Source organism: Alexandromys fortis, unplaced genomic scaffold (assembly GCF_014885135.2).
Source record: "Alexandromys fortis isolate MF-2015 unplaced genomic scaffold, M_Fortis_MF-2015_v1.1 scaffold_336, whole genome shotgun sequence".
Taxonomy (NCBI): Eukaryota; Metazoa; Chordata; class Mammalia; order Rodentia; family Cricetidae; genus Alexandromys; species Alexandromys fortis.
The window spans coordinates 187218-200856 of NW_026068207.1; the positions used below are offsets into that span (position 1 = coordinate 187218).

The window sequence follows — 13639 nt, forward strand, 5'->3', positions numbered from 1 at the left end:
GTGTGGGTGTGTTGGTGTGTGTGTGTTGGTGGGTGAGTGGTTGGTGTGTGTGTGTGTGTGTGTTGGTGTGTGTGCACATGTGAAGATCAGAAAATAACTTTTGGGGGTTGGTTCTTTCCTACTAAGGGTTCAGGAATCAAGCTGAAGATGTCTGGCTTAAGTGCTTTTACCCACTGAGCCACTTCACCAGCCCTGCATGAAGCCTTCTTCTTACTACTAAAAAGCTACAAAAATACTATTGTTCTATAAGAGTCTTTGCCAATAAAACTCTAAATTTTCAGAAATTTGATCATTTTATCTTATTAATTTAATCTTCACGAGACTAATGACTGCATTTGATTCAAAGTTAGAAGGGATTACCAGAAAGCCTGTGATATATTCCTCTACTCGACTTTTAATACCCTTGTAGTCTACAACATTTCAGGACAACAAATGCTCAATCTGCTTAAAGAAAGCAAAGAGCTAAAAATTAAGTTACAATGCACAGCTACAGTCAGCTGCAGGGTGTGCTTCCTACTGGTGCCTGTCATTCATGTTTCATCATCTTCCATCACGTAGACAAGGGAGCGCAGCCATGTAGGACCACTAAATAGAACACGTGTGATGCCCAGTTAAACATGTAAGACTAGTAAAGACGAAAATCCCAAACTTGACAGTTCAGGGTTTACTTTCCCTTGGAGAGTAAGATCTTTACACTGTCTCTCTTTGTACTTTCAGGAGCAAATGAAGCTGAACACGTTACTGTGCCAGACTTTCGTGTTCTGTTATTTGTGGTCTCTGGGTGGAAACTTAACTGAAAATTACTGGGATTCTTTCGATACATTTATTAGAACACAATTTGATGATAATCCTGATGCGAGGGTAAGGACCAAGTGGAGGTGACATCGTAGCTTTAAATCCTTAAAATTTAAAGGTAAAACTTTAAGAGTGTTATGTTTTGGGTCGAAGAGTAATATGCATAAGGTTAAACAAACACTCCAGAAAATGTAACCTAAGCTAAAGGTTTGAGTTAATAGAGTAGAATTTCATTTTAAGTAGAAAGAGGTGTGCAAGCAGGGGAAGCACCAACTTTAAGAGCTTTAATCCTATTCACTGTGAGGATTTAAAAAAGTTATTCTCTGTCAGCCACTGACAACATCTATTGTATAAAAAAATGAAAAACAGGAAAACAAGCAAATAAGGAATCTTCTGGTGTGCTTCTGGGGGCATTTGATATTAATAAGGCAATGGTCTGCAAAGCCCTGAACCGTAGATGACTACTGGGTTAGTTAGCAGGTGCACTCACAGTTACTCTGTATTGACTCTTAAACTACTTGTTGTGTATCCCAACACTGACCAAACGTGCCATGGCGGCCAGATTCCTCACTGTCACAGACAGATCTGCAAATGTGCAAAGAAGATGCAAATGCACCTTGTGATATTGGACTGGAACTGGAAATACCACTCAAGGATTTTCAAAATACAATGTGTGGGGGAACTGGATGAAAATGGATATGTGCATTCAGTTGTCCTTGGGGAAACCAACCCCAGTCTTCTCCCAAGGATCCCGAAGTCTGCAGATGCTCGAGTACCTTCTGTTAAATAGGGCATTGTTGGCAAACACCTGACACACCCTTCTGTGTACTCTCCCTCGTTGCTAGATGGCATGGAGCACCTGATACAAGGAAAGACATTCAGTACAGAGAGAACGTTTGTAAACCTCTTAGGGCTTGTGTGTGTGTGTGTGAATGTGTGTGTGTGTGAATGTGTGTGTGTGTTAATTGACTCATTTCTGGCATTTCCATTTGGTTCTTTTCCAGACTCAGTTTCCTTGGTAAATTTTTTCACCCACGTTGTCAAATTTCTCATCCATTTTGCTAGTTTTCTCACCCACATTAGTGACTTTAATCTAGAACCTGAACTAATTTCCGTATTTCACTCATCCTGTCCAAATCCTCCTTAAAATAATTCAGTTTTTAAAAATGTAGGATGTAGAATTCTTTTTTTTTAAAGTGGGGTCTCATTATGTTCACCAGGCTGACCTAAAACTCCCTGAGGTTTGCCTGTCTCTGTCTTCTGGGTAGTAGTGTTAAAGGTGTGTGCCACCTCTAATGAAACAAAGGATTTTTTTTTCATGATATTCCAGTTACTCCATAATCTTTGCCTTCTGTAGGATCCGTATTGACTATTTTGTATTTTGGATGTTCCTGAGCTGTACTTTGCACATCTGTCAGAATGGAAGAACATTTTATTTTTTCCTCTTACTACCTTTTGTTTTATTTTAAAGATGTATTTACTTTTATTTTATGTCTATGAGGGTTTTGCATGGATGTATGTATGCACATCACCTGTGTACTGTGCCCACAGAAGCCAGAAGAGGGAGTTGGATGTCCTGGAACTGGAGTTACAGGTCATTGTGAGCCACTATGCGGATGCTGGAGACTGAACCTGGCTCCCCTACAAGAGCAGCAAATGCTCCTGTCAAGTCACCTCTCCAGCCCCTTTTATGTGGGTCTTCTTAGTGCCCAGTCTTCACTTGGACATAGGAACTGCCAGCACGTAGAGAGGAGGAGCGGATTCACAGTACGGGGACCGTGATCTGACAGCCATTCGGACAGTGTGATGTAATAAGAAGCAATAGTTATTCCATCTTCATCGCCGGTGCAGCACAAGAGGAAAAAGGATGTTCGAATATCATGAAGATAGACCAAACAACATGAGGATTATTAAAGCTAAAGAAAGTTATAAACAATAAGCAAAACAGGGAAACAATGAGAAAACAAAGAAAGGCAAAATCTGACTAAGCAAAATAAGAATTAAACAAAGAAATTAAGAAGTCTATATGGGCTTGGAATAGAACTCAGAGGTAGAGTGTTGCCTAGAAGAAAAAGAGAGAGAGGAAAGGGAAGATGAGAAGAAAGGGGGAAGGACAGAAGGAAGGGAGGAAGGAAAGAAAATGAAGATTCAGAGAATGAAAGACAAGTGAGGTTAAAGTTTTTAAAAACTTGGGTCACTATTTCTTCCTAATTGGAAACTCCAGCTCCTGGGTTGTCTCGTGAAGGTGAGAGCGCAGACGCTTGTGTCTTAAATGAATGCCTCTGCGGGGTTCCAATCCGTGGAACTGGCCAGTCTCCCTTTGCTGTTGAGCAGGGGTCATCTCTCCTTTGAAATTTCTCAGCCAGGAGCAGGGGCACACTCTGGTTAATGCCGTCCTGCCCGCTACTCTCTTCTTTCTGCATGTGTAAGATCCTGATGACGAAGTCTCCAAGGGAGTCAAGCTGGTACACACACAGACAAGTAGGCATACTCACACAGACACATAAATAAAAAAGAGTAAAATCAATATGTAAATAAATAAATCTCCACACACTGTAAGATGGAAACAGGAGGATCTCTGGGGCTTGATAGCCACCAGCCTCATTCCACGGTCAGTAAGACGTCATCGCAAACAAATAAGGCCGAGAATGATGGCTGGGACACCAGTGTCCTCCACTGCCTCTGCATTCACCCACGCCATCACATGTCGCGTGCATCATACACACAGGAATGACTGCATCGCCGCCACTGAAGTTAAAAAGGAAAGAATTCGCCTATGATACCTGGAAAAACTCTTAATAGCAAAAATGAAATTCAGCTCTATGTGTGCTCTTTGCTTTTATGAGAATGTATGTTTCTGTGGGCCTGTGCTGTCCACTGACACTGGGTTCCTATTTCAGCTGCCCAGTTCTGGGGATCTGTGGAGCATTCATGTAGACTTTGACACCAAACGCTTGGACCCCTGGGAACGTATCATACCCACCTTCAAGTACAGCAAGGAGGTCCCATTCTTTGAGATGCTCGTCCCTACAACAGACACAGTGCGCTATGGCTATCTAATGGAAAAGCTGCTGGCGGTCAAGCATTCGGTGTTGTTTACAGGAACCACTGGAGTTGGCAAGGTAGGAAACTGGCCTCAGGTAAGAAGTGCTATCAAAAGTGAGGGACTGTGGAGCTGGGGTCCCTGGCATCGGAAATAACTCGTTGTTTCCCATGTTTAGCTTGTGTCACTTTTCCAGGAAGGATTTATCTCTGCAGAATCTATATAGACCTGGGGATTTCCCCAGGGTTTATCAGTTTCTGCACGCATCCTCGGGTTGGTGTCATAGGCCAGGTTTTGAGTTTAGGGACATTTCATACTTCTGCAATGGTCTCACAGTGTCTGGAGAGAAACTGCCCAGAGCAATTGTGTTCCCCAAGGACTGTTGATGAAGGTCATTCTGTCCTGTTTCCTACTTAATTTTAACTGACACAGCCATAACTTGGATGTCATTTTAATTTGGTGGGAGGAGGGAGGCGGAGAAGAAAATACTTAGAGGAGTCCACACACACCAGGATTCACTGTTTCCTTTCTATATTATCACTAAGAGATGTGGGCAAGCAAGATGGCTCAGCAAATAAAGGAGCTTGCTGCCAAGCTTGGTTACCTGGGTTCAGTTCCAATTCCCGTAAGTTGTCTTCTGGCCTCTACACATGTATTCCATGACACACAGACACCCCCACATACATGTTCACACATGAGTACACACACAGACATGCTCACACATGCACACACTCACATATGCATGCTCACACATACACAATAAATAAAATATCAATTTTTAAAAAATTTTAATAAAGAAATGTAAGTCTACCTCAGTTTAAAATTGGTCTGGGTAGTAACAGATGAATTTTAGTGTAACTCTGCAACTTTTTCTGAGTTAAATCTGAGTAAAGTATTTCTTTGGTTCTGACGACTATAACTGAAATCTCTGTTCACACTAAAAGAATCCCAAACAGTTCTGTCTACGTCCAAACCTCCTTCTTTTATCCTGTTTCTTGTTCACTGTGTTGGATCATGACAAGTGTAGGCTATGGAAAAAAGTACCATATTGACTATGAAATCAGTTAACATATTCTTTTTTTATTCAAAGTCTGTTATTGTGAAAGGATTGCTGAACAGAATTCAAGAATCAGCAGGCTATGTCCCTGTTTACCTGAATTTTTCTGCCCAAACGTCCTCTGCAAGGACACAAGAGATCATTGAGTCAAAACTGGAAAGAAAAAGAAAAAATATTCTAGGTAAGACTGAGTCATCATTGCAGTTTTACCCACACGAATTATTCATTCAGCCGGTAGGGTGCATACAAAGAGAGCAAGCTGAGGAAACCAGACTTGCTCTGCACCACCCCATTCTTGTGTTGAGCAGCGCTGGTTGGAGGGCCGTGCCTCAACAAGAGGTCGTGGAGAGCTCAAGTAAGGAGAGTCTGCTGCCAACTGTCATTTTTCTCATCCAGACAGCTCACTGTTAACTGCAAGTCATTTATTTCTCCCACCACTGTGTCAGCAAAACACCTGAAGAAGGCAACTTGAAGGAAGAAGGATTTGTTTGGGCTCACAGTTTGAGGGAGGCAGTTGATCACAGTGGGGAAGCATGGCGGCAGGCAGCCACACCAATCTGCCGCCAGCAGGGAGAGGGGTTGCTGTCTCCTCTTTTGGTTTCTCATTTAGTCTGAAATCCCAGTCCATGGGATTGTGCCATCCACATTTAGGGTCAGTCTTCCTTTCTCCATTCTCACAGACACGCCCAGAAAGTGTGTCTCCTAGGTGATTCCAGGTGAAGCCAAAGTGAAGATTAACCATGACAGCCACCATCATGGTCAGCCCAGACCATCTTCAGTCTCTTAACTGAAGCCACTTCATGGCTCCCCTTCTCTCCATCAAAGGGCCTCAGATCTCAATGACTTCCACTTGTTTAAGACCAGCAAAGGTCTTCATGTATGCCCATGCAGTTTCTGGGTTTGGTTGGAAGTAAGCATAAGATTGAGTTTGTCTTTGGTCAGTGTTTCCAGCCAAGTTCTAACATCTCCCTCTCTTTCCTTTATTAGCTCATTTTTGTTTGCTTCCTTGCTTTTTTTGCTTGTTTGTTTTTTGGTTTTTCAAAACAGTTTCTCTGTTGCTTTGGAGCTCATCCTGGAACTCGCTCTGTAGACCAGGCTGGCCTTGAATCCACAGAGATCCGCCTGCCTCTGCCTCCCAAGTGTGCTACCACCGCCCGGTCTAGTTTTGTTTGTTTGTTTGTTTGTTTTTAAGCATAATTTTCCTGTTACCTTTAGATTGTTTCAAATCTATGCCAATGTAAAACATCAACCCCAAGCCTAACTGAAAGTCAGCCCTTATCTGTGTTGTAAGTCAGATTTGCATCTCCAGGACCTATCATTGAGGTAGCATGGGGTGTTTTTTACTAGTCCTAAAGATCCTGATGTGTAGGTAAAGAAGATGGAATAGACTAAAGTTTTGTCCCTCACTAACATTTAGATTGTCGCTATGTACGGCCCCTGCTTCTCTGGAGCTGGCTGCTCCATGTCCTCTGGGAGGGCCGTGCAGGAATGAGTTCTTGTGAGCATCACTAAAAGAGCAGTTCACTGGTCAGGCTTCAGCCTCCTTCTGCAGGGCTGCCTGAGGTTGATCTCAAGGTCTCCTCCTCCACTCATTCCCATCCTCCAACAACACAAGCTCTAGCTCCCAGGTGCTGGACTTCACTCAGCAGAGCCCACAGCCCTCTGGACTGGGCACCTGAGAGAGCTTAGACTCAGCTGCTTTCCACATCGTCCGTCATGCACTGACCTCCATATACTAACAGTGGGGCCACCAGCTGCCTCCCTACTCCTTGGTTCCCCGTCCTTGCTTAGCTAAACACAGGGCAGCAGATGCCAGTCTAGGTTTTTGGCATGAGCTCCCCATTTTTAATGAATTACTCTCTTAGGTCTCTTCTTTCCAGTCTGGTCTTGCTACATGGCTTCTCTGGGGCAGAAGATGGTGTGGAGCCCTTGAATTAACTTCAGTTGCCTTGGATTTGCCACCTAGCATTTATCCCAGCCACGGGGGCTGTAGCAGTTGTCCCAAGACCTGGGTGCCAGAGGGGTGAACTCTCACCTACTGTGCTTCCTTCCCACTGTTCAGGAATTCCCATTGGTGAGGCTGGGATGGTTTCAAACATCAAAGCCTGTTTTCTGTATGGGGATGATGAGGTGGTGTTCATAAATGGAAACCTTTAGTAGCTGTCTTAGTTAGAGTTTCTATTGCTGTGAAGAGACACCATGACCCCAGCAACTCTTATAAAGGAAAACATTTATTCAGGGGTCGACAAAGTTCAGAGGTTTAGACCATTGTAATCGTGGTGGCATGCAGCAGCCGTGATGCAGGAGAGGTAGCTGAGTTCTACATATGGATCGATAGGCAACAGGCAGGGACCCTGAGCCACTGGTCTGGCTTGAGTATCTGAAACTTCAAGTCTGGCCTCAGTGACACTTCCTCCACATAGACACGTGTGCTCCAAAAAGACCATGCCTCCTAATAGTGCCACTATCTGTGGGCCAATGAGGGCCAATTTCTTCCAAACCACCACATCAAACAAACCATCCTTCTGTGGAAAGGTAATTCCCTTCCTCCCCCATGCTCAGATGCTCAGGTAATCTGGTCCTCACATCTGGAAAGGTTCAGACCACTAGGGAGCTAGTATCATCATCATGTGATTCTGAGACTAAGGGTGGGGAACCATGTCATATGACAGGACAATGCGAGTGCTTTGATTCATTCTTTTCTCCTGGAAGAGGTGAGTGAGGAGATCCCTTATGACCCCAGTGATTCCACCGCTTCTCAACACCATTACACCAAGGACCAAGCCTCAACATGAATTTTTGTAAGAACAAATCATTTTCAAACCACCACCACCACAACAACAAAATGGCCTTCCACTTTCTAGTGACAAATTTTCATTCTTTTCAAACTGTTTTTCTCTTCCCAGGAGCACCAGGAAATAAGCGCGTTGTGATTTTTGTTGATGATCTGAATATGCCCCGACTGGATCGCTACGGCTCCCAACCACCAATTGAATTGCTTCGGCAGTATCAAGATTTTGGTGGATTTTATGATAGAAACAAACTTTTCTGGAAAGAAATACAGGTTAATTTTAGATTTTACATTAATTGATGTGTTCAAACATTGAATATCCTTTTCAGAGCTACTATAACACTGGGTATTATAGACTGGGTAGTTTAATCTATTTTTTCATAATTCTGAAGGCTAAAAGTTCAAGATTAAGGAGCCAGCAGAATCCACTCCTCTAAAACTTCCCTGCTTGATCTGTAGATGTCTTTCTTCTCCTCAGGTCTTTACATGAGTCTATTAGTCTGTTTTCTATTACCACGGGTTGGGTAAGTTATAAAGACATTTACTATGGATTGTGGTTTTGACCACTTGTGGTGACATGTGACCTTGTGATGACAGCTTTCCTTTTCGTCACTGGAATGGTGCAAGTGGGAGGTGGCACTGGGGAGATCTCTACAAATGTCTCCTCAACCCAGATAGGGAGCCAGTAGTGGACCAAAATAAAGATACCATCAGAATCCAACCTGGTAAACCAGTGCATTGGGCTTACTTACAGGTGTGGTTATAGGGTTACTTACAGGAACGTAAATGACTCAAAGGCATCTGCGGGGTTGGAGATATTCCCAGCACTTGGGAGGCAGAGACAAGTGGATCTCTGTGAGTTAAAGGCCAACCTGGTCCACATCACAAGTTCAGGTCAGTCTGGGTCACAGAGTGAGACCTTGTCTTGGAAGGAAACGCAGGGGCAGCTGCTTCACCTGAAGCTCACCCCCACCCCCAGCATGGTTGACAACTCATGGCAGCTGGATCTGGAGTTTGATGCACAACTTACAGGCAGCTGAACATTCCAGGGCATCTCCTCTCCTCATCAGTCCTTATTACTCATCAGTCCTTACTACCTATAGAACCTTGGGGATCCAGGGACCCTGTGAATCTGGTAAGCTTTGGTACTTCCTGAAACTTGTGAGTTGTTTATGTCCTGGTATGAACACGCTTTCTTTAAAACTTCTTGAGAAGCAGGGGGGAAGCTATACAACAGCAAGGCATCATGTGGAGAAATAGAAGGAGCATGGACCTTTTTGATCTGTCCCTAATTTTAAACACAAATTAGGACTTCAACACATTATTTCTGGATAAATTCAGTCTATAAAACACGACTTTGTGTTTCTTACCTCTAATTCAGCTCGTTCCATCTACACTGAGTTCTTGGCATAAAGCTTTGAGGGATGAGGGGCAAATGAGATGGTCCTCGCCTCCCAGAGAACTGAGTTTGGGAGAGGAGACAGACATCTGTGGTGAGAGATGATGAGTAGGGGAGGCGGAGAGAAAGAATTCAGGGTTGGGATTAGGCTGGGTGTGAGAGAAGCAGGGGGTTGGGAACTTAGATTATAAAGACAGAGCCAAGGGAGTGAATACTAGCTATCTCATAAACAGGAAGTCTGGAATGCCTGGGCATGTAAATTTTGATGCTGGAACAGCAAGAGGAACAGAACTCACATCTCAGAGGGCTGTGGGCCCATGATGAGGAGTGTAGGTTTTTCCTCTCTGTGACAGAGAATCTTTGAAGCAAGTGTTCTAGAAAAATCTTCTTAACTGTGGGGAAGGAATGGATTAGAGGGGAGGCAATAATAGAGAATGTGTAGCCCCTAAGAATGAGAGTCGGAGCCCCAGTGTGGTGACAAGTACAACCAAAATGTCATCAGCAGTCCTTACGAACCTGGGGGGGGGGAATGGGGATCCTGCTCTGTTTCTGTTCTGCAAAAGGGCATGTCTAGTCTAAGGCAGCTTGCCATAGTAAAGACAAATTGCAGCAAGCAATTTATGTCATTTAACTCTCCCAGCATTCCTGCAAATCAAAGGATGTTGTTAGCTTGAAGACAAACAGACACAGCCCAAATCCTATATTCTTTGGAATGTATGGGCTATCCATTGTAACTATTTCTCTGGTCACTTATTCCTTTTCATTTCAATGGTCATTATCTGAAGTCAAGCCCTCTCTCACACAGGCTTCTGAGGCCCATAGTCTGTATCTCATAAGGATATCTGCTGGATGAAACTAACACATTGAACGGATCTCCAGACTCCTAGCTCTGCTCCCTGATCTGCAGAGCCAGAGTGGCCTTTTACTCTCTACTGTTTGTTACTAAAGATTTAGATTTAATTTTTAACTATTTGCCGATTTGGGGAGCTTGTGCACATGCCCCATGGAGTCCAGAAGAAGGTGTTTGATCCCCTGGAGCTACAAGCAGTTAGGTCACTTGATGTGGGTGCAGGGAATGAAACTTTGCAACAGACTAAGGTCCCGTGCAGGACAGAAGTCGTTCTTAAACACTGAGCCGTCTTGCCAGTCCTGACACTGCCAACTGAGCAACTAAGTTAAGCATCCAAGACCTTGATTTTTCTATCATAAAATGAGGGTAGGAATAGTGACCTCAGATAGTCTTGGGGTTGCAATGCTGGTTCATGATAGGTCCTCAAAAGAATGTTGGTTCTGAGTCTCGATATTAGGGAAAAGAGTCTTATCTCTTCCTCTGCAGACTGACTCAAGTGACTTTTTCTCCACACAGGACGTAACAATCGTATCAGCATGTGCACCTCCAGGAGGGGGCCGCAACCCTGTGACACCCCGCTTCATCCGACACTTTAGCATGATGTGCCTCCCGATGCCCTCAGAGCAAAGTCTAAAGCAGATTTTCCAGGTGAGTGTGGACTCTAACTTAAGCAAGATGGGGGAAAAAAAAAACACTTAACATGAGATCTTTAAGTCTCATGGTCAAAATGGTCAACTGGGTTTCTAGAGACCCCTCCGTCTCTTTCCTAAGGAGGAAGCGTGTGACCATGGACACCCAGAGAGAAGGTGATGGGTGTCTGAATCTTGATTTCAATATCTGTGGCCACACAAGCAGACCCTTTAGGGATGCAGACAGATTAAACATGTCATTTATTGTTAAAGAAGGCAGATCTCTTCCACAGTCCAGCGCTTACCTCTGCTCACACTTCATAGTCTCCCAGCCTGGGTCTTCCCTTAAACCACATACCATTCTGGGCAGCTCCAGTTCAACACATCTCAGACAGGCTTCAGACTCTCCCACCACCGCTCTGAACAGCCATCTTTCTCCCACCTGTACTAGCCTTCCCCAGGGACAAATTCCTCGTCATTTAAATGGGAAACACATTGTTGCCTTAAGCTATAAGTGCTCAAAAATGTCCAAATGTGAACCATGATTCTGAAAAGTCTGATGAAGAAGCGTGAATCAGGGAAGGCATGTCATCGCCAATCACCCAAGGCTGGTCTTGGAGGAGGATTCAAATAGACAGAGAACGAAGCAGTCCCAGGAACAGAGTTCTTGAGTGAGCAGAGCCACAGAGACAGGAAATGGGAAGTCCGTGGTCAGGCACATATCATCCATGAATCCCACTCAGCCAACCCAAACAGCCACAAACCACAAGAAAGAACTTGTTGTTGAGAATATATTCTGAAATGAACAAGGACTTTACACACGGGTGTCTTTGTGTTGGAATTTAACATTCTAGTTGCACTTAGAAAAGGTATCAGAACTAGAGTACCGAGAGCCAAATATTTGTTTGTTTGTTTGTTTGTTTGTTTTAATCTGACTCTCCTTACATTTTTGGTTCTAGGCCATCTTGAATGGCTTCCTGAATGACTTCCCACCAGCTGTAAGGCAAACTTCATCAAACATCGTGGAAGCTGCGGTTGAGATTTACAACAGGATGAGCGTCGATCTCCTGCCAACCCCAGCCAAGTCCCATTACGTCTTTAACCTGAGAGATTTATCCAAGTGTGTGCAAGGTAGAGTACTGGACATTAATCTTTGGTTCTGCATTTCCATTGCCCTCACCAGCTCTCTCAGAACCATGGCACCCAGCTGCCTATGACTCAACTAGGCACCCTACATGATGCTTCTTCTCAGATGGCCACGTGATGAGATCTAGAATCTCCCAGGAAAGGGCCCTCTTGCCATGATGGTTCACTGAGGTGGGTAGACTTGCCCACTGTGGATGGCACTGTGTTTGAGATCCAGACTATGTAAGACAGAGGAAAGAAGCTGGGCACAAATTTTATTTCTCCACTTTCCTGTCTCTGCTACTGGACTGTGGATGTGTTGTGCACAGCTGCCCCAAGATTCTGCTCATGTGATCCCCCTGAAGAGATGGACCATTACCCAGCACTGTGTGGAAAACCAAACTCTTCCTTCTTCGTACACTGCTTTGGTCAGGGTATTTTATCACGGCAGCAGGAAGGTCACTAGGAAACAGTGTAGATTATTCATGTCCCCTAACACCCCTACCTCACGCTGAACTCCAGAACTTTCTCAAGTCTCCAATAACCCTCCCACTTCTCACTCCGAGCCAAAAATGAGAAAGAGAGAGCTGAACAACAGAAGCAACCACACCAGAGATGCCTCATTTCCCAAAGCTCCCAGACAACCTGCTTCTGTCTGCCCCGAGTGAACCGTCCCTATAACACAAATTCTAACTGTTCTTAATAAAAACATGGAGTCAGGTATTCAGGGGTGAAAGCTGAGAGTCACAGAAGCAGTGCAGCCAGCCACTAGAGAGACCTCCTACCTCTACCAATGCTCAGACCAAAGGGGCGACCCTGTCCTCAGATTGCATCCTCAGACTGCACCAGTCTCCAGCAAACCTCAGACTGCATCTTAGCCACTGTCTCCTCCCACCTTATATTCCTTTCTCTGCCCAGCTATACCCCTTCCTGTCTCCACCTCCCTAGTGCTGAGATGGAAGGTTTGGGACTCCCAAGTACTGGGATTAAAGTTGTGAGCCACCACCACCTGGCCTCTAGTGGCTTAGCTCTGCACCCTGATCTCCAGGCAAGCTTTATTTGTTAAAACACAAACAAAATATCACTACATGTCCCTTTGTTCTCCCTCTGGATGAAGCTCCATCTCCACCTGCCCCATCGGAGATTTGGTTCTTATAATTCCCACTTTGCTTTTATGGTATCCTCTTGTAAGATATCAAGTTAATTCTCCCGGAGGGAGCACTATTCCTCTCCTTTTCTAGTGGCTTCTCCTCATGATCCCTCCAGTTCTGCCTTTAGTACAAGTCAAAGTTTATACCTCACCCTGGCCTTAGCTTCGCTTCCCATAGGCATTTGGCACTGCCCCCTCTCCTTACCCAGAAGTCCATGTGGTAAGCTCTCCTGTGTTCCCTAGTCTGTCCCTATCTGATGTCACTCCATCCGCATTGATGGCTGCTCATCTATTCTACCTTAAAACTGTGGTCCCTGGGTTCTTTCCTCAGTCCACTTTTGTTTTTTTTCCCAAGACAATGTTTTTCTGTAGCTTTGGAGCCTGTCCTGGTACTTGCTCTATAGACCAGGTGGGCCTCAAACTCACAGAGATCCACCTGCCTCTGCCTCCTGAGAACTGGTATTAAAGGCGTGTGCCACCAAGTCCCGGCTCTCTGTCCACTTCTTGCTCAACCTCCTCAGTCAGTTGTCTACGACAGATTTCAGCCTCCTGTCTGAGTGGGTGCCTCCCACATTCAACACTCTTCCTGGTGTCCTCACTCACATGGCCAGTTGAACTTCTTAAACTTGGCAGATTGAAAGTAGATTTTTTTTTAATTTTTATTTATTTATTAAAGATTTCTGATTCTTCCCCGACACTGCCTCCCATTTCCCTCCCCCTCCCCCAATCAAGTTCCCCTCCCTCGTTAGCCCAAAGAGCAATCAAGTTTCCCTGCCCTGTGGGAAGTCCAAGGACCACCC

General features: G+C 44.7%; 1 protein-coding gene across 1 annotated transcript in view; it reads left to right on the top strand.

Annotated features, from left to right (window-relative positions):
* Dnah6 (dynein axonemal heavy chain 6) overlaps nucleotides 1–13639 on the top strand; it is a 185874-nt gene that overhangs the window by 86185 nt on the left and 86050 nt on the right. The window contains 6 exon segments of the mRNA XM_050130231.1: nucleotides 718–861; nucleotides 3696–3917; nucleotides 4929–5076; nucleotides 7802–7959; nucleotides 10452–10583; nucleotides 11524–11695. Of these exon segments, the coding sequence (XP_049986188.1) occupies nucleotides 718–861; nucleotides 3696–3917; nucleotides 4929–5076; nucleotides 7802–7959; nucleotides 10452–10583; nucleotides 11524–11695 (976 nt within the window).